Below are 27,909 nucleotides of genomic sequence, written 5' to 3'. Positions count from 1 at the left end.
AAAATAATACTAGTTGAGACTAGTTGTTCACACCTAAGTAAATCAACCGCTCAGGACGACTTCGACATTTTCCTAAACTTGGCACTTTCCTATCTTGTCTCTTTTTTAACTTGCCATTTTCTTACCTGGTCTCTTTCCCAAACTTGTCTCTTTCCTAACTCGTCTCTTTTTAACTTGTCCATTTTTAGGGTTCCGTAGCCAAATGGCAAAAAACGGAACCCTTATGGATTCGTAATGTCTGTCTGTCTGTCTGTCTGTCTGCCTGTCCGTCTGTCCGTCTGTATGTCACAGCCACTTTTTCCAAACTATAAGAACTATACTGTTGAAACTTGGTAAGTAGATGTATTTTGTGAACCGCATTAAGATTTCACACAAAAATTGAAAAAAAAACCAATAAATTTTGGGGGTTCCCCATACTTAAAACTGAATCTTAAATTTTTTTTGTCATCAAACCCATACGTGTGGGGTATCTATGGACAGGTATTCATAAAATGATATTGAGGTTTCTAATATCATTTTTTTCTAAACTGAATAGTTTGCGCGAGAGACACTTCCAAAGTGGTAGATAGATACCCCACACGTATGGGTTTGATGAAAAGGAAATTTGAGTTTCAGTTCTAAGTATGGGGAACCCCCAAAATTTATTGTTTTTTTTTTCTATTTTTCTGTGAAAATCTTAATGCGGTTCACAGAATACATCTACTTACCAAGTTTCAACAGTATAGTTCTCATAGTTTCAGAAAAAAGTAGACATGACGAATCCATAAGGGTTCCGTTTTTTGCCATTTGGCTACGGAACCCTAAAAATGGACAAGTTAAAAAGAGACGAGTTAGGAAAGAGACAAGTTAGGAAAGAGACAAGTTTGGGAAAGAGACCAGGTAAGAAAACGGCAAGTCAAAAAAGAGACAAGATAGGAAAGTGCCAATTTTAGGAAAATGTCGAAGTGGTCCTGAGCGAAATCAACTATAGTCATAACTGAGCATGTCGTTTCAGCTTTAAGTAGTATTTTAACACCAAAGCAGTTAAATTTAATGAATATTGGTCACTTTTTACACAAAACACATCAAATTAATTTACCAATACATAATGATCAGTACACTTATAGTCGAAATTTCTAGTCATGAAACGCCTAATGGCCATTATACCATTAGATCTTTATTAGAGCACCGTACAAAACTTTGTTCACGGTGCTCTTATGGGATCACTTCGGTCTTGCAAAACGGTTAAATGGGTTTTTCTCAAAGACCGTTTGATGTAGGTACCTGAAATTTAATAGTTATGGCAAGTACCATCACTAACACTGTGAATAAGTCGAAACTGCTTATTTCTGATTTTAGGGGGAAATTTAGGGGTTAAGAGGGGTAGGCTGAATTTTATTTTCAATTGTAAGAATCGTGTGAGGTACCATTAGAAAGCTTGCAAAAAATTGAGTCGATGGACTGATTTTGACTTCATTTTAGAATGCAATAGTTTCGATAAAAAATGCATTTAAAGTTGCAAGTTTTCATACAAAAATTTTCACCTCTGTCCTGGCGATTTTCGGGAAAACTATAGCTAACAGGCAGCTGACCAGTCAATATCCAACTAAAACGAGTAAGGAGACGGCGGGAAAATTATCAGGTTAACTCTAACTTTATTAGTTTTTAAACTGCAGCCTGATCTTTGGTTGCTTAGGGCTAGCTAACTGATGCTTACACTGGTCATTCATATTAAGAAGTAGTTTTAGTTAGAAAGATCCTTACTTAAAACTTTGACATTGAAATTTATGACTTATGTCTTTGATACAAAGTTTAATTCTACTTACTTACTTTTGTGAGATATTTCATTTTTTTTCTGAATAGCCTACTATAAGTATGAGAGAGTAAAAGATCTGCAAAATGCAACCTTATTATAAAGCAAATTGTTTAAATTTCGAACGGGCTTTCCAACCAATGGACTATCGCAGTGTGCTCAGTAAGAATCATATTTATTATTGGAGTTTATCAGTTCAAATTTAAATTAAGAATTCCGTTCTTCACTGTCGTTGTGTTTTTTTTTCACATTAGAGCACATAGAGTTAGTAAAGCGAATAGAGATAATAAAGTCATTCAATATTTATTAACAGCGATGGCGTCATCTACCTATAGATTTTACTGAGAGCATCTGATTCGTCGAAACAGTACCTATAGTAGTGGACCCTATAATGGACGTGGAACCAGTAATGGGACAAAAAAACATAATTCCTCTAAAATAAGTATCTAAAAGTAGTTTATAAACACTGGCTGTATATTATCATAAATAAGAGTCCTAGAGCTGTTTCAGTTTGAAGTTTTATTAAATTTGGTTGTTTTTTAAGAAATTGGCGTCAACCTAAAAGTTGTCGTGTCACTGAAAAAAAATACCACTACGAATTCTTAACAACTTCGCTAAGAGAGGTGAGTTAATTTATTAAATTTTAATTAATTAATACTTGATGTAAACTAGAATGTGTTTTGTTAATTGCATTTACCCTGAAATAAGGTATACAACACACTATGTTGTGACTCCACAGATGTAAAAAAATAGTGGTATTTGGCCCAATCCCATTATAGGAGCTGTAAAACTGCGTACCTCCTATGATGGGACAAATGATAGAATGATGCTTGCTATGCCATAATTTCATGTTTAAACAATACAGAAATAAAATGTAGTTAAGAAATATGTCAATCAGGAGGTTTTCTCGGACATCGGATAAATTAATATCGTTTTTCCAAACTTTTATTTAACTTGCCCTGTTAGTTAGTGTGGGTCCAATCTTGGTAGTTGAATTTGAGCCACTTTTCGATTTCCGATTCAGTTGAAATTTTGTGTAAGTACGTAATTAAGTACGCAAATCGGATGATAATGCAATATTATGATAACATGGACCTGATCTGATGATGGAGACAGGAGGTGGCCATGGGAACTTTATCGCATTAAACCCTAAGTAATTGTGTTAGGGTATATTAGAATTGTCTCGATGGATCTAATACAATAATAATTGGCTGTGGAAAGAAAAATACATTCAGCGATAAAAGCTTATACCAAAAATTGTTTTATTTTGCCGTAATGTATTCCCCATTTCAATATTTTATACTGATAGAGCAATGTCCATTATAGGGGGCCCATTACTGGATCCACGTCCATTACCGGGGGCCCATTACTGGAACTTTGGTGTCCATGACTGGAGAAAAAAAGCATAGTGTTAATTTCTTAAATATGTGGAAACTAATTGCAGTATCTTTGATACAACACGCCTAAAACATGAAGGACGGATAGGACTTTCATCTTTTAACACGCTAAGCGGTAGACCATTTAGATGTATAAGGGAAATATCATAAATACTCCAAATTTCCTCTTAAATGTCCCATGACTGGTGCTGTTACTATATTCCTTTTCATTAAGTACCATTACATTTATGTATTAATTGTATAAAGTATGTATATTTTTGAACCGATCGGCGAGAGCAGCAACTAGATACTGTTCTGTGACGAAAAAAAATTAAAATTCACAATTCACAGTTTTTGGAAACAAAGGTAAAGTTGACGAAATATAAAGTAAGCCGATCTTGATCAAACTTGTTTGAGTGACAAAAATGTCAGTTAAGATTTGGTACTCATGAATTCCAGTTCTACTAAAATATTTTTGCTTTTAAAAACTGATGTATAATAAGTCCAAAATTGTCCGGTAAATTAGGTTTATATTCAAATTATACGCAATTCTTTGTAGCAACTCCGCCAAGTGGACGGAAACAGGTACTGGACGGCAACCTGACGCAGTTACCCTACTTGTACTAAAGTTAGACATTTATTATTAGGTACTTATTTCTGTGACTTATATGAAACATGAGCAAATTGATTAATACTTTACATTAATTATATTTTGAGTCAGAAGCAAGCCTAACGTCAAAAACCGAGAAATGCCGAATCACAGACTTAATTGTAATATTATTCCTTTTTGAGTCGTGCCTGCCCAGTCTACAAGTTTAAAATACAACAATTTGCGACTATATCAAAGATTATGAGGTTGTATGTATACCCAGTATTTTTGACGGATTTAGTTTTTCATGCTCGAAGTTGCCTGTCAACTCTGACGTATATTAAATTGTCAACTATTTTGGTGTTTGAAAAAATCAATAATTGGCAAAGTGCCGTGGCAGAAAAAGCCATTCTCACAAAAAAAGAATCAATAATAATGAAAATGTTCAGACAAGTGGAAGAATATCATACTTCAATATGTTAAAATGGATGCTAGTAAGATGTAAAAACAACAGTTTAGCGGAATGTCAGTTTACGAAATGGTTTGTACAAATTACAGAGAAATTCATAATAATTTGTTTCTACTAGAAATGTGCCTTCACCAAACGTTTTAGATAAACGGTATTAGGCCTATATTATATAAACGTTCTTGATTTCGGTTGGCCGAAATGGGACTTACGATTTTTCCTTATTTCACCTCCAAGATGAGGTTGATTGTTAGTGTTAGAAAGCTGTAATTTGGTATGGATATACAATCAACCCGACAAGGTGGTAAATAAAATCTTTAATCTCTAAAAAATATTATCTAAGGTAGAAGCTTTGTAACTTCTACATTACCTATACTAGCCCAGAGGACTTTAATAAAAGTCCAAACTCCAAGGTCCCAGAGCTCCCAGACATTACCTTCTTATTTCCTAGTCAATAAAATGTACTTATGGGATAAATTAGTACAGTGGAAACTGGATAAGTGGAATCGCAAGGGACCGGCTGTATAGTTCCGCTTATCCAGGTTTTCCATTTATCCAGTTTTCCACTTAACCAGGTTCAAATAAAACGATTTCTCACTTACAGAGGCTCTCGCTAACAGAGGTTCTGGATATTAGTAATGTCGCTTATAGAGGTCACGTATAGTATGGCCAACTAGAAGATCAAGACTTAAATAATCATCTTTTATTAAATATGTATGCAGATATGTATGTATTAACAAAAAATAGGTATGTAATCCTGACTTTAAAAAAAGCAATACTGTAAAAGTGTAAATAATCGTGTACAATTTTCAAAATTTCAAAAACATAAACAATATTAAAAAAATATTATTCTTAAAAAATATCACTCCTACTTAATATTTATTTATGCAAGAGCAACCAGTATTGTACTCATACAAAATACGTAGTTTAAACAGGAACCATATATGTTAACGAAACAAACTCAGGGTACTTTGTTTGTGACGGTTTATTAAAAATACAAATTTTATAACGCCGAGCTATTCCACTCATAGAGGTTTTGAAGACGACTGCTTCCAGTTACAGAGGTAAAAATAAGAAATTTTCGAAAAAATGGATTCCGCTTATAGAGGTCCCAAAATTCCACTTCTAGAGGTAATTCATTGCCAAGGGACCGGAACCGAGAACTTCGGTTCACTTAAAGAGGTTTTCCACTAACCCAGGTTCCACTTATCCAGTTTCCACTGTATTAGTATCCAAACTTAAAACCACCTAGGGATGTGTCGTACGGTGCTCTGAACACCGTAGTCTTGACTTCGTGCTTGGCCAATTATTAATTACTAATTTCAATATTTACCACTGTGTTCTGCTAGAGTCAACAGATAGGTGCGACGACGAGCAAAGCGAGAAGGAGCGTGTTAGGTTGACCGTGTAATGACCAAACAAAATATGAATAATCCAGTTTCCGAAATAAAACTTTTCAAAAAAATTTCTTTTTAAATTGTAATTGTATGGTAAGTGCAGTGAGTATGCACTTTTGTCTCAGGCGATGCAGCTTGGCACGATTGTTCCTAAGGTCAAACAAAGCTGATTTGGCCAGGTAGCTCGAGATCCTACCATGCCTACCCCCCAAAAAGGGAGGGGCAAGGGTCGGATCACCAGGTCCAAGCTATGCTTCTTATATTTCTTCCTGCTTTTAGCAACTTTGACCCGGGACCAACGGCTTCATGGGAAGGCAACTGTACATGAGTAAGCTTGAGGTAGGTACACGAATTAGGAACAAATTGTTAGTGTAAACGGCCGCCCGTATCTCTAGCGAGGACCGTTTGACTCAAATCAATTACTCAATTAGAAAAAAAAAATTGTTAGTGTTATTACAAAACACCAAAGACTTTCTCCGTGACCTAACTTATAATGTAAACATGACATTATTAGATTGGACGTGATAATAAATTCTCCAGGCCTATGCCTATAACGAAACCTTTAATTGAGATAGACATTATGGTATGGGATAGATATAAGTAATCAATAAATTAACTTTAATTAATGATGATGATGTATTTACGATCAATTAATTGGACATATGGACCAGCTTATAGATGAGAAGAGTGAATTGAAAAAGGTAATTAAATAGGATGGATGGTGCTCCAGAAACAATTAAAACATAAATTTAATTAAGGTGTTTGCGTTATAGATTATACTATTTAACTAAAGGCAATTTAGTCTAGCTCGTATACAATTTTATAATCAAACATAATGATACAATTTGATCACTAGTTTTGGATGTATGAGTAGGTATAGACAAGTGTGTATGTACAGTAAGTATAAGAATAACCACGGTTTTTTGTTTCCAATAGGTACTTATCCTATTTGGAAAGTATTTTTTATACATTTCTACACCTTTTTTAAATTATGTAGCTTTAAAAAGTCCACAATGAAGTACTTAAACTAAGTAATGCGTGCCCCATCACTTGCCATGCCTAATAGGCCCAATTTCGGCCACCTCTTAACTCTAAACGGCGATAACTAACAGTTTAGTTCTTCTTTATAAATTGAACGGATTTCCAAGTAGGCATAAAGTGGAGCAAGAGTTACTAGGCGCAAAATGGAACAGATCCTAGGCGGGCCACGGCGGGTCACACGGGCAGCGCCGCGCCGTGCCCATCGTTAATTATTACTATTACTGGCGATAATTGACGCATGTCGACGACGGTTTTACTCATATTGATCTGTATTAAAACTGCGACCGTCGCCCTTTAAATTACTTAAAAACTCTGAAGATGCCATAATTTAATAAAATAATGCTTTTGCCTGATTACATGTCAAAAATGACAAAAAATGATGCTTTCGAATAACTAAAATATACTACAAATTTTAATGATCTGTATTAAGATTTTACCTACTTGTTTTGTTAATATTAATTTTTCGCTCTTTAGGAAATAATTTCATTAATAGAACGTACTTCATACGCGGAATTTCGTATATTTAATATACCTAACGCTCAACATAACAATGATCTTAAAGTTTAGAGCAACTAACATTTCATGTTAATGTTATAATGTACCTACCTGGGTCGCTGTCAAACTTGTAAATTAAATAAGCACCACTTGAGAGCAACACGTTTTCACTGTTTGCTGAATTCATATTTCAGAAACTCTTTCCGTGCCTAACCGGAGCGCGACATTTCAAACCAGTCAGTCGGTCCCCGAACTTACTTCCGAACACATCCTGGGTAAAAAAAGTAAAAGTTAGTAAAGTACACGGCATAAAACCTGATTGGTGTTCTAATTTAAATTAGTATTTCGTAATTTTTTAAGAGTTTCAAGTAGTGATTATAAAGAAAATGGTGCGTAAAGCGTTGATTGTACCGAGTATAATCATGTGGGCGGCCGCGGCGCTGGCGCTTTGGGCGGCCGGCGTGGGCGCCGCGCGCTATGACAGCGCTACGCCGCACACCCCGCCCTACACGAAGTACAAATACATACCTTTGCGGTGAGTACAATTTGTTATTGTTATTTATATGAAATATAGAATGTGAAATTTTAAATAAAAAAAATCAAAATATTTTCATCTCTTGCAAAATGTCATAAAGACTGATTGATGGGAAATGTTATTTCGATATGTTGTGGCACTTGTGGAAGCAAAGTGTAATGTTAGTCAATAGGTACCATGTGTGACTCTCACAGTAAAATAGGTAGATTTTAGATACATTTAGGGCCACTTGCACCATTCTCTAACCCGGGCGTTAATCGGTTAAACCTGGAGGTACCATGGTTACCAGTACAATTTGACACTGGATTACCGGTTTAACCGGTTAATCCCGGGTTAGTGGGATGGTGCAAGTGGCGCTTAGTGTTTGTTCCCGTTCACATACATTAAATAATCTGACCTGAAAAAAATCATCTACACTAATCAGTAATCATGTGAAAAGTGATAAATTGTTTTTTTTTCGCTGTTGGAAGTGAATCGCAAATAATTTAATTTTCCGCAATAATATGAGGATATCTAAAAGATCCAAAATTTGCCACTGAGATTTGAACCTGCAGTGTAGGAAATAGAGTTGACTTTTCGATGTTGGAAAATTGATCGAAACAAAGCAAAAGCGACTCTGTTCCAATTGAATAGGATTTAAATTTCATCGAACTGAAGAGGTACCATAGGTAGGACCTTGGACCTCAGGAGGATAAAAATATGTAAATTTCCAGATCTTCATACGACCGTTACGACCCTGACGACTTAACCTCATCTCCCCCCGCGGATCCCCCGGGCGGCACCGTGGTCGGCTCGGGCGGCATGGCGTCCTCGGAGTTCATATTGACGGCACTACGCACTGCCTTGGATGTTGTGCGCAATATCAACAAGCAGCGCGCGCTTGCCAAGCCCAAGAATAACACGGCTCTAATGGTAAGTTTTACCCCCCCTGACTTCGTCCCCTGCTAGCCTAACAGGAATAATAGGTAGGTATTTGGCATAGCATTGCGTACTGCCCCGGATGTAGGGTTACCAGATACAAATTTAGAATTTCCTGACGAAATTCCTGATTTCCGAATATTTTTCCTGACATTAATATTTTTGATGACGACGACGATGGGAGGGGGGCGGGGTGGAGGAGGTTGTAGCCGTTAGCGATGGCCACCATGAATTTTTCGTGTTCCGTCCCCATTCCTGACAAAAGGCCGAAATTCCTGACATGTCAGGAAAATTCCTGTCATCTGGTAACCCTACCGGCCTACCCGGATGGTGTGCGCAAAAAGGGTACAATTCTGATAACCTGACTACCTGCCCGATTCGAACTTTAAGATACATCAATTAATAGATTTAAAAACGATATGGATTAGATGTGTCAGTGTGAAAAGTGACGTTTTTGTTTGATTAAACGTTACGCATCTAATCCATATCGTTTCTAGATCTATTAATTGACGTATCTTAGAGTTCGAATTGGGCCGAATGTATGCTATTTGTGAATGTAAAACAGTAACAACTACAAAATACAAATTCTCAATTATATTTGAACTAGCCCCTCTGTATCTATCTACTCCTAAATTGAACTAGTTCCAGTATTTACATGTAAAGTATTTCAGCCACATGGTCCCCAAACTGGGTCACTAACGGTGTCGCTGAACTGGGTGACCGGGCGCCGGCGCTAAATGCTTCAGCCCCTGTTTGTGGAATTCATCGCGACAGCCTATCGTTGACACACCACTGTTAACTAGTTGACTACGTGTACACTGAAATGGTCAACGGGATTTTTGAGACTGATTCGTGACAGAAAGTAGCTCGCAATAGTTATCGGCTGGGTGTACATGACCTACGCGCATATCATAATATTGTCTTATTTCAACATACCTACTTCAAATATATAACGTTTGTGAAGTTCAAATCCAAAATGGTCAAGAAAAATCATACATTATGCATTACATTGGAGTGATTGGTTAACCAACGATTTTTTTAATCAGGAGACATCAGGGCGTCAACAGGGGTATTATACTCGTATGTGTCTACGAAAACAAACATCCGATGTAGCCTGTGTCTGTTTTCCATTTTCACACAAAGAACAAACGCCTACATTGAATAAACGAGCAAAGTTTGATGAAGAAACTTGTCTAAAGTTAAGATATGTTACGTAGGCGTAATTTTGAAACAATAGGATGCTCGCATTAGACATGAATTTTAGTACTAAAAATTTCATAAGATCGTATTTGCGAAAGTAATTCTCTGTCATTCTCTGTCATCTTACCATAGACATCCTTAACACTGCCTTTTATGCTAACTCGCAATTCTCGGAAAAGTTATAGTATTTTTCAAATAGCTTAATAGGTTCGGTGACAGCATGTTTATACAATTTTGCGTTTTAAGATGGTTTTAGGGTTATAAATGTTATAATATAAATATCAATTGTACGGAGATGACAGCTTTCAACATATCCAAGCTATTGTGAACAATATTATAGCCCTAACTTTAATAATTCCAGCAACGACGGAGAAAAGTAAATGTGACATCCAATGAGAGCGGGCGCGGCTTTGAAGACTACTACGACGAACATCACCACTACGAGACGACCACGACCACCACCCCCAAACCCATGAAGCAGGGTCGGTACACAGACCCCTGGGCCGGCTACTACGACTGGATCATCAACGAGGGCTCCTTCAAGTTCTGGAGTGTCTTCCAGGTGAGACAATAAATTATTACATTAAGTTTACATTACTGGGCTGGTCATATCTGCAGGCACCCACAGAGGTGGGCCATATAGCCACGGTGTGGGTGCCGCAAGATGGGGGAGGAGCTAGCAGGCCCAGGCGGAGATGTTGGGATGACCTATACGGATATGATGGTCGTTCTTGTCTACGTGACAGCGTGATAAAACGGTGTCCGTCACTTCTATCCCATGGTGTTAAAAAGTGAGTTATTTTAACACGTGAATAAAGATGGATAAAGCCATCCATAATACACCGGCTGGACGCATATCTATTCAATAGGAATGGAAAAAATATATATTACCATAGTATTTTTTTTATATTTATATACGAACCTATATGACGACCGGTCTGGCCTAGTGGGTAGTAACCCTGCCTGCGAAGCCGATGGTCCTGGGTTCGAATCCCAGTAATAAGGGCACTTATTTGTATGATGATACAGATATTTGTTCCTGAGTCATGGGTGTTTTCTATGTATCTAAGTATTTGTATATTATATATATCGTTTTCTGAGTACCCACAACACAAGCCTTCTTGAGCTTACTGTGGGACTTAGTCAATCTGTGTAAGAAAGAATGTCCTATAATATTTATTTATATGTATTTTTTAAATTAGCTTGGCTGCCCCTTCGTGTAATAAAAAAGTTAGACAATACAGATGGAATACATGTTATTAAGGTTTTAAATTTGAATGAACTAGCTTATATTATATTTAGTCATCGTTTCGACCTCAAGATCACCGTAGCGCAACGTAGCGAGAAAATATTATTGTTAATTACTTTGTGTGAAAAAATGACGATTACCTACGTAGTTACGTGCCGGGCAAAAAGGTAACGAGGAACGGCGTGTAGTCATAACATTGACATAGTTTTGATGTTTGTCCGGCATGGGACGGCCGTCACTCGTCAAGCATCGGTGCGGCGCTGGCCGCCAAGGATTCTGCGGCGGAAACCTTGCCTATGCTATATTTAACATAGACTATCTTACCAACTAATTTTGTTTAAGTCGTAGCAATGTTTGCACTGAGTTTTCCGTAGAATTTTAAGTAGGGAACTGACGGCGTTGCAACATTTATGTAATATAAGGTACTGAAAATGTCGCAACACGAGTACCTATACTATACGGATATGTATACCTCTTTTTCTTCGTGTGATTATTCATATCCATAGTCTGAACTGCTTCGGTTTTAAAACAATCTGACGTATATTATTCGTAAGGTCACTGTGAGCCGTCCTAATAGACTCGAGCAATTTGTCATCTGTTTGATTGTTCTGTGACATTGTTTTTGCTTCGTGTTAGGAGGTCATATTTATCGTAATACTCGGACACGGCAGCAAACTACTGCATCCTCGAAGGCTTTTGTTACTTTTTATGTAAAGTTTTGTATAGAAGAAAACATTAAGAGGTGCCTTTTTTGTTTCCAGCTTTTCACCGCTGCTCTTCTATTGTACGCGTGCTTCTCTGCCATTTACTATGCGAAATTCAACCCTATTATTCCGGACTATGACCGGGAATACGATGATTATTTCCTGGAGCGGACAGTGGGAAGACAAGCCAGGAGTTTGGATTCGATGGAGTCTTGGGAGCTACCCTCTGGTCTAAGTTGGATAAATCCAAGGACCTTCCAGTTCATTTTAGATGCTATTTCAACACATTATGAGCAAGAATAACAATAATCGTATTCTGACAGTAACACCCAGTCAATATATATGTAGTCAAAAGCAACTGGAGGAAGAACGTGGTTGCTGTAATCATTGTAAATAATATTCTTAGCTTTATATAGGGTTAAGTACTCGCATGATGCGAGTTCATAGAAGTACAAGTTAAACTCTGCAACTAAAAACTTAAAAACTAGGTACAGTTGATCTGAATCTTTACAACGACGGCTTTGAACTTACAGGTTTTATGTAAGTAATTATTCTTTTAGGGGCTGTCCATAAATTACGTCATCGATTTTTGACGATTTTTGATCCCCCCTCCCCTACAATCATCCAAAAATCATGCTTCAAATGACCTCATTTCCTCCTACTTCATGCTACCGTCATCCGATGCCCAGACCCCCCCCCCCCCTAAATTGAAATGACGTACTTTATGAATAGCCCCTTAGTATGGTAAAAGTAGGTAGCATATTTTGGCGGCAAAATATGTACATCCATGAAATTTTGTTTATGACCTTTATTTTGGCACTAGAAATGAGGATCTGCGGAGTCCTAGAAAAATTTAGGCGTCCTAACCCCTTTCCGGGGGTGTATGTGCTGGGGGTTCATTTAAAAACAATTACATTAGACAAATTAGGCAAGTGAGGTTTTCTTGCTCCAACCCGGACTCGAACAAAGGTGTGGCCCCTGTAGACATAGACGACGATATTGGTGATGATTAGAAAGATGAAAAATAAGCGTAATATTAATAACCAGAGCTCGGATAGGGTGAGCTATTTGCCTTATATATGACATAAGACATGTCAAATTATAAGGCAAATAGCTCACCCTATCCGAGCTCTGTTAATAACATAATTATAGTTTATATTAAGTATATTGTAGCCATTAAATCGTGCTTTAGCCTTGAAATATCTTTTTGTCATTTTTTCAACAAAAAATAACATATCTCAGAAAATACTGATCCTATAAATGTGGGTGTGGTCTCATTTGATTCAGCGCAAAAAAATACACGAAAATGACACCTCAATTGCCTAGTTTGTGAAATGTGATTGTTTTTAAATGAACTCCTTGCACATACCCCCCCGAAAAGGGGTTAGGACGCCTAAATTTTTCTAGGACTCGGCAAATCCTCATTTCTAGTGCCAAGATAAAGGTCATAAACTACTTTTAAATAGATGTACATATTTTGCCGCCAAATGGCCATATTTAGGCTTATTTTGCCCGTAATATCTAGTGATAAGTTAAAAAGGTAAAAAACGATACGTATATGTACATAGGCGTGATTTGACAGAACTTAAAATTTTAGGGTTTATATTAAGGGATGTATTAAGAATATAGTTTTAGGTAGGTACGTCGATCATGCTACTATTGTACTTGTAAGTTGTTATTGAATCAGGCCTAAAGTATTTATTTAGTGGGAAAATAGCCAGGATTTTTTATTCATAGTAAACTTTTCCCAAATTGCTCAATTTTAGTTGCTAGGTTTTCATATAGGTATATAGTTTATACTGTTGATGCCTGATAAAATAACGACGAGTTAAATGCGATAAGTATATGTAGTACATATACGTATATGTAGGCGTGATTTGACAGAACTTAATAGTTTTATATTAATAAGAATATATCAATTTATATGTACATTTGTTTGAAATGATAATTATATTAATTACTACCTATCTTACTGAGAGGTAATATATCTCTTCAAGTTCTTTTTGAATCGGGCCTAAATGTTGATCATAATAATATAAAATAAGTAGGAAAATTAAACTTATAAAATTACTAAGTATTTATAATTTACTAAATTTCAGTTTAAAAAAATCCCATGTAAGCACCTTGTGCTCTTTATGCCGCATGGTGAGTGAAAAACTATAGATGATATATTTAAGTAGAGGTCATTTGACAAGACTTTTATTTACATTAAAGGGACATTTCTACGTTCAATAAAGTTATTTTCTCAACTTTCTCCTATGTGCAATTATTTTTCCTCAAAATGTATGAATAAATATTTCAAATATGATTTTTAAAGGTGAGCATCAGCCCTTAAGATAATCACATAGAAATAGTTATGTAATTACCTAAGAGGCAACGTGTCTCAAATGTTTTAATACCTACTTTACAGAGTACCTAACTGTGTCTCCTATTAATTTGCTTACCTATCTATGTAAATAAACGTACTTTAAATACAGTGTGATTTTGTTTTGGCCAGCTTTAGTCTAATTGCAAGAAATAATAATATGTAACTCACACTACACAAATTTAGCTATGAGATAAACCCTAAAATCGGAAAATAATCAGCCTGTAGTGTATATCTGGCTAGGTATGGTAATTTAATCATATAGACAGATTGCCATTTATTGTTTTTCTCTCATCTAACTAGTCTCTGTCTCTATCTCATCTGTCTCAAGATCGCTGCGCTAGAGGCCCACTCTGGAGGGCTCAGCAGCAGCACAGCCCGGCTCGCACTGTTGAAAATCAGAAGGCGATGAGGTTTTCGCTAATACCTACAACGTGTAAGTTTATTATTATTATAAGTAATTTATATCAATAAGGTGTTCAATGCGGTTTGTTTTTAATAGATTATGTTTTTTTTTTAATATTACCTACTCTAATTTTTTTAATATTGTACTTTTGGCGATACGAACCCAAAAAAATATCAAAGAAAATTAAAATTATACTACCACCTCGTGTTAGAAATTTGCTTACTTTTATTTCCCGTGTAACTTTGATGAAATGTACTGTGCAGGTTTACAACATAAATTATTAGAAAAAGAAACATGCGGTGAGTTTGTTCCTTCGGAGTAAAATATGGGTTTCCTGTAGCCGTGACTTTTATGTGATGTAACGCCCGCATTGCCTTTTGCTATAGGAAATAAAGGTTTAGCCGTGGTTTAACGGCTAAACCTTACTTGTAAAGTGGATTTCACACTGCTGCATTATGTTATAATTATATTCCTTAAGTCAATTCAGTAACATGTGCAATTGTATGGACTCGAAATTAATTATTTCTATTCCCACCTTTTCTCCGGCGTGAAAAATCGCACGAGATCGCTACAGATTTATACTGCAAAACGTAATTCAAGACCAAAAAAAGTAAGAAAATGTTGCCACTTTTTACTAGCGCGTCTTGTATTTATGTAAAAATAAGTAAATAAAAGTATTTTTTTAAATCGTAGGAATAAAATTAGGTACTAATAAATGAATTATCATAGCGTGATTATTTATCAAAAGGAATTTACTAATTTACAAACAAATTATTTCAGTGGCAACATTGTCTTACTTTTTTTGGTCTTGAATTACGTGTTGCAGTTTAGATGGGAGTACTGCATTAGGGACTGTTTTAAGTTTGAATAATAAGTAAGGTACTTACATATTATGTACCTACATCAAAAATGATAAGAACGGGATAGTGCATTTCTTTACAAAGCAAGCGTAAAATAAATAATGTTTTCAAAGCTCGAAGAAGAGATATACTATTTTCAGGAACCTATTATTATTTTCAAGATTCCAAATTATCCCTCCTCTTTACACGTATAGTGCAATTCCCTTTCTTTCATGATTTTAATACTTTGAAACAGGCAATGGGAATTATTGCCTAGAAGTTTAGAAAAAAATTCAACATGTTAGAAAAGTTCACGGAAATTTTCACAATAAATAAAATTATAGAGATTTATAGTTAACTATGAATGTCTACAAATGTTATAATATAACTGACCAAATCCCGGAATTACGTGACAAAATTAAGTGATGAATTAGCTTTTGTAATCGAGATGTGTCGGTATGCGCGCAGCTTAGCGGCCGCGGGGTCCCGGGTTCGACGCCCGGCGGCCGCGCAGGCGCAGGCTCTAGGATATGCACAGGACGTCGCCATTACGGCTATGCTCCCTCCTGCATCGACAGCAAGCTATAATTCTATACCCGCACAATCATAATTATTACCTATACCTAGCTACATGTAAGTATTGTAAGTGGTCTTAGTGTTGTTTATATTTTTTATTACTTTTGTGTTCGCGTCAAGGGTTATAGTAATTTTATGGATCCAAAGACCTCAAGAGCAATAAAAACGGGTCACTATGTATGGAAATTTCAACATAATGCGAACGGGTTTCATTACTCTTGCAGTTATATGTACCTACTTCATTTGTATAATATATAGGCAGGTATATGGTGTGAATTTTATTGTTTTACTACCTTTTTGCACCTATTGTAAAATACGTGTTGTTCAAAGAAAAACATCAAATAACCTAAACCAATTAGGTACAATTATTACTGTCTATATGGAAGATAATAAATCTAAAATAATGAAGTTACTATTAACTGACTAATCTAAACTAGGTAAGTGCGTAGTGTTTTGTTTAAAACATTTAGTTAACTTTTTAAACAATTTTTATTTTTCCAATGATAAACGGCTCATGTTATTTTAGCAGGAAAATTCTGTTGTTGCGATTTTGGGAAGTTCCGGATGTGTAGAGAGCCTTAATTATTTATATATTAAGTATATATTTTTGTTCTTCGTCGTCGATAATAGGTATTTTAAACTATTTCGCGATAGACCAGACGGGGACAACATTTTAAGATCTTCTTTCTTGAAAAAAAAATTGTCGGTTAATTTTGAAACCATGATTAAGATAACAATACCTAACATAGGGTGTCACGGTAATTAATGGTTTCGCAGTAATTACCTAAATTTGGCCCCATACATTGATAACCAATCAAAACAGTCTTTAGAAAAATCTAAGATTAGTACTACAGAATTTACTGCATATGCAACCTAAATTTTGTTCTCCTGGAAAATAAATGGGTTCAAATCGATTGCTTTTATAGTCCTCTACTCCAAAGCTATTTGGAGATGAGATGTCATCTTTCCATCAACAATAATCTATTGCCATGTCATCAAATATTATAATGGAGACTGTGCTACCAACCACAACTATACTATAGTAACAGATTGATTAGACTATGTGCGTGGTTGGGATTTTGGGAACTAAAAGCGATGGATGACAACCTCTGTCATACACAATATAAATAACAAGGCAAATTCTTCGGTTACGAGTAGAAGCAGCACGGTAACCGTATGTTTAGAAGATAGCGATCATCGAACGATCAATTAAGCTATCTCGCGCCGCCGGCGACCACAGCACAGTTTCCGAACTGCTTTTGCGGTTTGCTGTCCATTGCCCGCATTCATCTATTGCGCTACAATTACTTTACTTCTATATAGGTGTATCGGATAAACCGACGTAATTTGAAGACAACGAGTTTACGTAACGCTTTTGCGAGCGGAAAGCCTTCTTGCTTGGGCAGGGTTGTCACGCCAGTTCAACGCTCAAGTGCAACTCGGGCGCACATCGAACGAGTCCGTAGTGGTGCGCGGCTGCGCGGTTCTATGCGCAGATGTCCCAGATTCGATATCCGAACAGGACTATTATTTTCTGACTGAAAACTATTTAATTAAATCACGATTTTTTTACGAGTCGGTAACGGAACTGTTAGAGTGAAGTGATTGGTTGAGACGTTACGTTTGAATGAAATTGCGGTAAACGTGGGGTGCTGTGCTTTTACGTGAATACAAAGGTAAACATTTTTAATTGAGCATTATATTATGACATTTATAACCATAAATTAAACACTTTTCATACTTATTTTTAGACCATAAGTATAATTCAATCATTGAAAGTCAACTACTGAAACACAGTTATAATTTCGCATGCAAAAGACATCAACGAGCATTACCCAATGAACTGGGCGCTGAAATTGAAGTAGGTAAGAACTCGTATATAATTATATATGGAACCTGAAAGACCAAACATCTAAATACAAGTATGATGGTGTTATTAATAAGTTAACACATTTTAGCGAGATAACGGTTTTGTAAAGTGGATAGTGTCGAGTACTGAGTCACGAGACTGCCTTTATGCAGGCAGGTATTCCAAAATTATGCAAGTCCGTTATCATTTATCAGCAGCATATTTACTCGTATCAGTGTTTTCCATATTTGAAAAATTTTGAACTATTGTCTTATCATTACTAAAATTCTGCAACGAATAGTCATCATTTCTTTTTATCTCCATAATACATAAGGAACATAATGAAGACTGAAACTTGGTTATTATGTAGGATGATAGGTAATGCACGGTGTAGAGAAGAGTAGAGATGTCACGCATACATAACAACAATCATGTATATATTTAAAAGTGCCAGCATTTTCATTTCCTGTGTTTGTTTTTCATTCGAGACCTGTAGACGGTTACAAGTACATAAATAGGTAAATTGCAATGTAAGTAACTGTAACGATATCAGATAATATATGAAAATATTGGCACTTCTGTAACATTTTCCTTTTTATTGGCAATTTATATAACCAAACTGTCAATAATAACGTCATTATGTATTATCTTACCGAGTGTCTGGACCGCTTAAAAGCTTCGAAAACACGAGCCATGTCAAAATGTCGAAGTTGATACGTAGTTCTGAAAACTCGTATATCTGCATAAGTACATAAGAGTAACACTGTCACATGCGTTTTAAGAAAGTTTGAGCACCAAGAACATCCCGTTACGTTTTAACGAACAGGTTGATTAAGCACCGACGGCGATGCGTGTACCTATACGTATTCAAACGTAGCTGTAAAACTTCGAATGTTAAATTGACATAGCATAGTGGAGACGTCATAGTAGTGCGAATGAGCATAACATAACAGCATCACGGTCTCACTTACAGATAGGATACCAATAAGAGTTGTTGATTGTGTAATTGGAATCCAAGTGCCTAACTCAAACTATTATAATTAAAGTAGCATACTTATTTTTGGTAAACACTTTAGAAACATAATAAGGTATAAAATACCTACTTACGCTCAGTCTAGTAAGTGACAACAACCACTTTGTGTAATGTAAAGTCATGTAAAGTATAATTTCCATGCTGATGCTGAGCTTTTCAGTAATAACTGTAACAAGCTTTTGCCGTACAACATAATATCAATGTTTGAAATTACAAAGTTATTAACTTAACAAAATTTTAAATTGCAATTTTATTGACGAACCAAAGATTACTATAAGTATCTTGATATTATTTCGTACCTACTTATTAGGAAACAAGTTGTTTATTTAAATTTTTGCTTATATTTCGAATTTTATTTCAATACAGCATTACTTACAGTTACACAAAATCACTCGTATGCGTTCAAGTTCGTAATTACAGGTCCAACACATAAATAAATAAATAAAAGTTTACACGATAAAATCCCGTTTCATTAAAATAATTAGACAGATGTCAAATCGATATGCGAAAATTGCAAGTGTAGCCAGATAATAACACACATGTTCACATCCACTGAACACCCATGACAGTGTACCCGGCAAGTCGGCAATAATGTGAAGTCGAGGCAGTGCGTGCACCTAGCGGGACCCCGGTGACACACTTACCCAGCCGCGGGTAATGCATGCGGGGTAATAAGCATTATCTCATAGCTCCCATGTTAGCATTCGCGCATACTAGCATTAAATCGTGATGTTATGTCATATTTTGTAATCAATGACGAGTTATGACTTATGACCTTAAGATTCGCAATATGAATTCAAATTAAAGGCAGTTTTTACAAAATAAAAACTACTTTTTCAATAGCTTGTAATAGTAAAACCGGTCATATGATTTATTATGTTGATATTAAATAAACTCTTTAGGAGACTACGACATTAACCATTTAACCCTTTAACGAAAACAATCCTCAATTCAAACCTCATCGCCATTCTATACTCCAAAAGATCAGTACAAGAAAATATACAATCGCCTGAATCGCTTCGGGAAAAGGATGGTACGGCCGTACGCCTTCGTTTTGCTCGACTTGGCGGGGGCACTACCGTGCCCCCAGAAAAGATGGTGTTACAGTGTTTTTGAGACCGTTGCCCTATAAAGGGTTAAAGTAAAATGCAATCATGTTTACATGGAACTTCAAGGGTTGACAGCGTATGTGGCATAAATGTAAACATTTTATTTATCGTAACTCAACTGTTAAATGAGTAATGTGGGCTAAGATATAGATATGCCATCGCAAACTGCATATTTAAGCTAATATGCATATTAGCGCGTGTCTACGTATCTAATACGTATCATGCTTTTAGGAACTGAAACAATTTTGTCATATATCATGAAGTAATTTTATCATATTAAACAACGGGAATTCTGGTAATTTCGGAAATGGGTAATTCCGAAAATCGTTGTAATAAATCACTATAAAAGTGTTTTCCTTTCGAAATTACCCGAATTCACCTTGTATTTAAGTAATTGTGAAGTAACTTATACAGAGGTTACTCCTCCGTCAGGATAAAAAATTGAAGTCGTGATCCGCAATAGCGTATCTAACACTGCCAATTTAATGCTTGCCTCCAGAACATGAAATTTGACGCGCACAGGTTACTCGGATGCTTTTAAGATAACAGCAAATGCGTTTACCTACTGAGATTCATCTCATCCCGCTTTAGATGTGTTATCTTCAAATTAAGTGTTCCGCATCCCAGAAATGATGTCATTATTTTTTGAAAATAGTCTATGGAACTGTTTATGGAACTATTTTCAAAAAATACGGTTAGGTTATTTAAAGGTAGGTTCTCATGTGACCACTAAAAATATTTTGTAAAACATATCTCCATAAAATAGTAGATTGTGCCACAAGGGAGCAAAATGACATTTTTACGGCGAGGTCGTACTTTGAATCTTGAGCGTGCTTAGGGTGGTTAGGGGTGTTAACGCCCAAGGTGGAAATAATTTTGCGACCATCTGACACATACTGCTTTTCACACCATCTTATGAGAAAATAATTTATTTCCATCGTTACTTTTAGGCTAACCAATGATGTTGACCATATTCATAGGTAGAAATAGAAATGAGAAACAATACTGATATCAGTACCTATTATCGCCAAGTTAAATTTGCTGCAATTTAGCTCGAATCGTTTAAAGAACAATATGGTGTTTAAATATAATCTTTTATCTATGAAATTGTTCTTCCTATTGATAACAAAGGCAGGTAAACGAATAATTGGTGGAATGACGTCACCCCGAGGCCAGTGCACCTCACGGATCCACCCTGGCTCTTCACCGGAGGACGCGCGTGACACGAACCTCGCAATCATCGTCTCGCCAGCAGGAAACGCATGCAAACACACGAACAACGGCTACTTCGCGGTGTTATGATCTAAGATGGGTTTTAAGTATTAAAATTATGTAATTTATTTGTTTTTTATACGACGCTTGATTGAGATAATCGTTGAATATTTCGAGGAAGCGTAATAGTTAGCAACTTGAGGCTAATTCTATATATTAGTTACGTTGTTTAGATTATTTAATACCTATCTGGTTATTGATATATTATTTAAAGTTTAGGTAATCATGATTATGTCAGACACTACACACTTTGTAGATAAAGTATCTACTCTACGCAGTAGTAAAGTTGTAGACCTTGTAGTTGTGATACTAATGCGTAATTAATTTTGCATAAATAGATCAATGAAACAAACCTATAAATATGACGAGATGATGATTGAACACAAGACGCAGAGCTCCCACGCGGCATACCTACTACATATGTTCTGTTGTCGAACAGTAATTAAAATCTGTAATGACTCACAATGAATACGTATTCACAATCAAAATGTTTTTTGTCATTAGCCCGTGTACTTACTTAAGCAGTGATTGTCTAAGACGCCTCTATAGTACAATATTAAAGCAATTAGCTCTATTGTTATCTTCGCTGTCTGTACGCGTTAGTTTTGCGTTGCGCGTCGCACGAGCGTGTACCGTACTCGGCCGAATTCCGACTTTAACGTTATCTCACCCAGATTTACTAACACGCCTATTAAGGATTTAGGACATTTTAGGACTAAACCTGCTTGTTGACAGACTGCCAAACAGATTTTGTAGGTATTGAGGGAAGTAGTCCATCACAACAGTAGTAAGTACATTATAGGTACAACAGTGTAGTCGGAGTCAAGTACAACAAAGCGAAGCTTCCTAAATTGTACATAGCAAGCAGTACAACTTTTTATACGCATTTAACTCTATTATTATGCATTTATAAACAGATATCGCTTAAAAGACCTGCACCAAACAATAAGGTCGTTGTCATAAAAACTATAAAAAGGTCATTATACTCATTATGTCACTATGCACCAAAGCTTTGCTTAAATCCAAATTGTAGGTACATAATAATATCGGTACGTGTAAACAAATATCAGATATCAAATATAAATGTAATGTTATGTATTTATACTTTATCTCTTATTATGTGAAACTATCAGAGAATGCGCTTATTTTGATGCTGACTGTTTAGTTCAAAATTACCTCATGTTACTTAATACCTCGAGCACGACTTGTAGCATTATATTATTAAAAAATTTATTTTAATTATTATGTAAAGATATGCTATATGATGACGTTTCAACCTTATTCATCATTGAGGAAGCTGGAACATAAATCATAAAGCGTAAAATCGACAGATACTTAGTCAATTTGCTCAAATAACCTGCGGTGTGAATCTACATGGATCCTTGAACTGTGACTGCAAGTGGCGCTCGAGCCGCGCGGGCGCAGCGGCCACGTGCGCCGGAGTGGAAAGGTGACATTGACATTGGGCAGGCTGCCTGCAGAGAACCGCGGTGCAACTCGGAAACGTTGAACTTTGCGGGTTTGTTTACCAATAGGTACCGATTACCGACGCAATTCTCACATACTTCTGATGACGGTATGAGACAATCCGGAACAACGCAAATATTTATCCGCCTATACAATGTTAGGTATGGAGTACGCGGACAATGTCACTAAGGACGAAACATTAAATTAATGAATTTTAAATAGGTAAACAAAACAGATTTTTTGCTGTTCTACGGTGAGTATTTTGCTGTTATGGGTGAAAAATTCAATTCCATTTCGCGGTAGTTGCATGATAACTGTTTTTATTAATTACTCGAGCTTGTTGGGTTTACTTGTTATTTTTGCTACGCTCTGCAGGGTTTTTTAAAAGCAATTGGTTGAGAGTAAGCGAATCACGAAGATTTGCTCACAAAACTGGAAAGATTTAACGGTAGAATAATTGCTGGCTATATGGCCCGTGGCGAGTCATGCCTTACCTATTATTTATATTATTTTATAGATACTTATGGAATTGAGTTTTTGAGAGAAGCTATTAGTTTTGTATTGGAAAGTAGAGCTAGGTAGATCGCATCTGCTTATTAGATCTGCCAATAATATCAAATATGCCAGTCGAATCTACCAATCATTAAAAAAGTTCTTGACAAAATAGTTATTTACGCGGAAAAGAGGAATTTCCCTATACGCACGTGTATCGTACAACGTTTTACAGTACATATGGCCCTTTAAACTTTTGACATCGTACGAAAAGTGCTATTTTACGCACTAGTGCGGGAAAAAAGGACCATATGTACTGTAAAAATAATTTTGGTACAAGTTTTATCGTTGGCTATAACTTTTCTTTCCACAATCCTAAAAACTCCAAACACAATTAGGTTGCGTTTTTTAATCACAGAGTTCCTATAATTTCATATGGCCACTTCCAGTCCATTATCAGATCACCTAGATGGTATTGCATTGTCTACCAACACACACATATTATGTAGGTATACAAAGTAAATTTTTAGCTTCATTGGAACAGGTGAAACTAAATAAAAACTTGTAAAATACGAGTAAAAAAGCGGCCAAGTGCGAGTTGGACTCGCCCATGAAGGGTTCCGTAGCAGCAAGTAACATAATAAAATTGCGGTTTACGATTTATGACGTATTAAAAAAACTACTTACTAGATCTCGTTCAAACCAATTTTCGGTGGAAGTTTGCATGGTAATTCATCATATATTTTTTTAGTTTCATCATTCTCTTATTTTAGAAGTTACAGGGGGGGGGGACACATTTTACCACTTTGGAAGTGTCTCTCGAGCAAACTATTCAGTTTAGACAAAAATATATGAGAAACCTCAATATCATTTTTGAAGACCTATCCATAGATAGACACATATGGGTTTGATGAAAAAAAAATTTTCGAGTTTCAGTTCTAAGTATGGGGAACCCCCAAAATGTATTGCTTTTTTTCTATTTTTGTGTGAAAATCTTAATGCGGTTCACAGAATACATCTACTTACCAAGTTTCAACAGTATAAATAGTTCTTATAGTTTCGGAAAAAAGTGGCTGTGACATACACGGACAGACAGACATGACGAATCCATAAGGGTTCCGTTTTTTGCCATTTGGGTACGGAACCCTAAAAAGCCATTAGGTACACCTAAGGAGGCTTCACATATACCACTCAAATCAATAAATTAAATAGTTATTTCTGTTTCCTAAGTAACTGAAATAAATAGCTCGTCGTGCGTTGGTGTTGCTTATCTTATGCTAGTACATCTTAGCTACAGGAATTAAATGCGATAGATAATGAAATGACTGAAGCTGGATTTAAACCAACGTCCTTCCTTCTTCAGCTTTCGTGGCTGGCTAATATGATTTCTTATAGATAACAGCGCCATGTGTCTCGGTATCTCTAAATCCCTTATTTATCCTCGTAAGCTTTAGCCTTAAAGGCTTGAGATTTTACCAAATGTCGACATGTTTTAAAATTTTTAACTCTATCTCACAACCAATAGCAATAAGAACATGTAACCGAGCTGTAGACAAGATGTAACATAACAATAAAGCTCGAAACATGTAAACGCAGAACCTTACTGATAAGCAGCAATTATTTCCCACGGTGCTCATGGTCTGTGAGTCAACTGTAACAGGTAACTGCGATGCACCGGCAAGGCCTCCAGGTGAGGCAACGTGCTCTACGTGTTAACGACGCGTAACTCGTGTGACGGCCTCTGGAAACTGTTTACGTTAGATACCTATTGTAAACTAGAACATAACTTTGCAAAAGTATTCCTGCTGTTATATTGTAACTTTCTCACAGAGATATTTCTGCTTAAATCGACACAGAAAGGTAGAGTCATAAGCTGTCATACAAGAGCCGCAAATTGACTGAGGAAATTGAGGTCCACTATCCTGTTAATAAAAAGGAGACTGCTGATTGGAATACGATGACTAAAACATCCACTTCCCGATATAAATCATCAATTAAGTTTTACACGCCAAATGTTTTTGCGGTTGAGAAAAAATAAGAACACGAAAATTGTATCATAAGTATCATACCATGGGATGGTAAAAAACCTATTCATCGCTCGGTCTCTAGGCGTTTGCAACGGCTGGCCCTGAGCTGAGGTCACAGGCTTCGTATTGTCAATGAGTATTCAATATCTGCTCATGCCTCATCAGGCAAAAACAAAACACGGTAGATAATATATGACAATATCACGGTTAAGAGACAAAAAGTGTGTGAACTGTCAGGACTTTAGACAAGTGGCATAAATAGTTCATGATGTCACTGAGTAATTCACAAGAGATGATATACTTATGGAAGTCATGTTTTTAATGCATTGTTTGTGATTATGCCAATGGACGTGGGAGGAAAGGAAAGGAGGCATGGCATTTGAAACTAAAATATAATCTGCGCGACCGAGAAAGCGAGGGACATGAAATCTAATTTGTTCGATAAGTGAATTTCACCAAAATCGATAAAGCCATTTTGGGAACCAATTCACATATATTTCAATTCATATACACGGTGTAACATGAGTAAACCGAATAATTTTAACAGCGTATTCCTGATCATATTTAGAGACAAAAATGTCCTATAAACTTTTTTGATATTCGCCTAGTTTCAGAGATATTATTAATTTAAAAAAAAACAAGTTTTTATTGTTACATAGTGTAAAAGGCCTTTTTGATTGTGATGTTGCTGCTATGGGACGTAGTCTAAATATCCTTATTGATAGATGTCAAAAAGTGACAAGTAACACTTTGCAAAAAGTAGTTTCAACGAAAAAAAAAATGTAAATATCAATTTTAAGTGATAAGTTTACCAATAACATTTATTTTTTATGTACAAATACATTCAAAAAATGGCAAAAACAAAACAAAAATAAATTTTCTTATGGCGAAATTGACCTAAACTCATTACATTTTTTACTTCTTTTGACCTCAGAAATGCGTGGTTAAAATTATTCAGTTTCCTCATGTTACACCGTGTATGTATATTTAATAAAATAAACGACTCACATAACAGTAAAACTTGGATACGCGAAAATTCAAGACACTTTGAATATTATTACGATAGTAAGTATCTAACTTACCTATACTATGCAATGCACCTTACATTTTTAAGAAAAATATACCTAACACAAAGCTGGTGCAATCTTGAATATGAAAATTGGCCTCTTTTTACGAACAAGTAATACCTACGTGCTTTTTGCGACCTAACCTAAGTGTAGTGTAGGACGGATAACTTAGAAGTTAAATAGGTAAGTATATTCTTAATTTAAATTGTATACATAGACACCTACCACAATGTATTTATTTCTTTGCCACGAATAAACTATTTCTATTTCAATAAACTATATTAAGAACTAAAATTATTAAGAATTTGGTAACAAACATGGTGGCATTCCTTTACATAAGTATGTATTCTATGTATATGTACCTATATATATAACCGTACCGAGATTTGTTCCCAGGACTAGTTTCTCAGGTAGGGCTGGCTAGGCTAGGCTAGGATAGGCTTCTAAGTGCTTCATACTTCTGCTGTTATATAATTATCTAATTGTTCTTATTGTTAAATAATAACACATACCTCATTTTCCGCTCTTCATCAACACAATTAAGGTATGGGCACAGCTGATAGATGCACGGGGTGTTTGACCGGTCAAAACGAATTGTTATATCCCATGACCCCCTAACAGAAGGCCCGGAGCCGGTTCTTATCTAAACACAAGTGTAGAAAGACACGGATATAGGATTAAAAGTGTACCCGAGGCTCGATCCCGTTACTCTAGCGACCGCTCCAACAAAAACTGGTATCATTAAATGAAACGTCTGCTTAATGTATTATTTTTATCGGAAACTTATAGGCTCATTTGAATAACCGCACTTTAGTTCTTTGCACTGAACTGTATTAGAATATAGACGACAACAACTGAATACCACCAAAAAGTTGAATGAGCTGTTAAGTAATTATAAATATGAATATATGAGATGAGTCGTTATTTACGTTACAACAGCCATAATTGCTTTAAAAATATTGTCTATATTTTTTTTTTCATCTAAGTATGTACCTATTCTTGTTTTGGATTCCTAAACTAAACTTTTCATTAAATCAGGTAGTCTGGTACGGTGTCGGTACGGTAGTGTAAAGTCGTCTTAACAAAGTAACATAAAATACTGGCCGCTTAAAGGTTGTCATAAGTCAAAAAAAAACTAAAATAATTTTCTTCTTCCGTTCTTTAATGGCATTTTCGCCATGTTTTCTGTCAAAACCGGATAGTATATCCAGGAATTTAAATCGAAACTTTTTATTCCTTTTGCAAACTTTTTTTTATTAAAAAAATATTAACATTTTCGCGGTGAATTTCCGGCGATTACTTAATTTATTTTCAAGGACATTTCGCAAAGGGTAGACTGGGACTATACGTATTTTATTATTTAATAATCTTAACATTAAAGTGGTCATAGATTAGAATGTGTAGGTATATATAACTGAGGGGTTTTGTAATGGTAGAGGGTGTTTATTTATGCAGTTCACATCGCAGCCCGTCGCTGTGCAGCAAGTGCACACCCGGGACATTATTCCTTTTCAAAAATCAATACACAATAACAATAGGATCGTAAATACGCATAATCCTAGTTTTAATATGAAGGAAACAATATGGACTTAGTTTATGTAATGCGCAGTGGCGGATTTGCAGTCTTTGCCGCCCTAGGCCCCAA

General features: G+C 35.9%; 2 protein-coding genes across 2 annotated transcripts in view; both read left to right on the top strand.

Moving 5' to 3' along the window:
• Positions 1-7,542: 7,542 nt before the first annotated feature.
• Positions 7,543-12,065, top strand: LOC134680547 (uncharacterized). Its single transcript, XM_063539661.1, has 4 exons — positions 7,543-7,691; positions 8,405-8,603; positions 10,171-10,371; positions 11,820-12,065. The coding sequence occupies exons 1-4, from the start codon at positions 7,543-7,545 to the stop codon at positions 12,063-12,065; spliced, it is 795 nt and encodes a 264-aa protein (XP_063395731.1).
• A 5,325-nt stretch (positions 12,066-17,390) lies between these two features.
• LOC134680164 (mucin-2-like) overlaps positions 17,391-27,909 on the top strand; it is a 60,622-nt gene continuing 50,103 nt past the window's right edge. Inside the window, exon 1 of the mRNA XM_063539235.1 lies at positions 17,391-17,624. The gene's annotated coding sequence lies outside the window, so the exon portion shown is untranslated. The remainder of the gene's footprint in view (positions 17,625-27,909) is intronic.

Source organism: Cydia fagiglandana, chromosome 3, assembly GCF_963556715.1.
Source record: "Cydia fagiglandana chromosome 3, ilCydFagi1.1, whole genome shotgun sequence".
NCBI classification, from domain to species: domain Eukaryota; kingdom Metazoa; phylum Arthropoda; class Insecta; order Lepidoptera; family Tortricidae; genus Cydia; species Cydia fagiglandana.
Note: the sequence above shows the minus strand (reverse complement) of the source record. Positions and strands in the feature narration are given on the sequence as shown.

Coding starts and splice junctions, on each gene's coding strand:
- LOC134680547 (XM_063539661.1), top strand. CDS start 7,543: ATGGTGCGTAAAGCGTTGATTGTACCGAGTATAATCATGTGGGCGGCC. Junction 7,692..8,404: donor TACAAATACATACCTTTGCG/GTGAGTACAATT, acceptor GTAAATTTCCAG/ATCTTCATACGACCGTTACG. Junction 8,604..10,170: donor AGAATAACACGGCTCTAATG/GTAAGTTTTACC, acceptor TAATAATTCCAG/CAACGACGGAGAAAAGTAAA.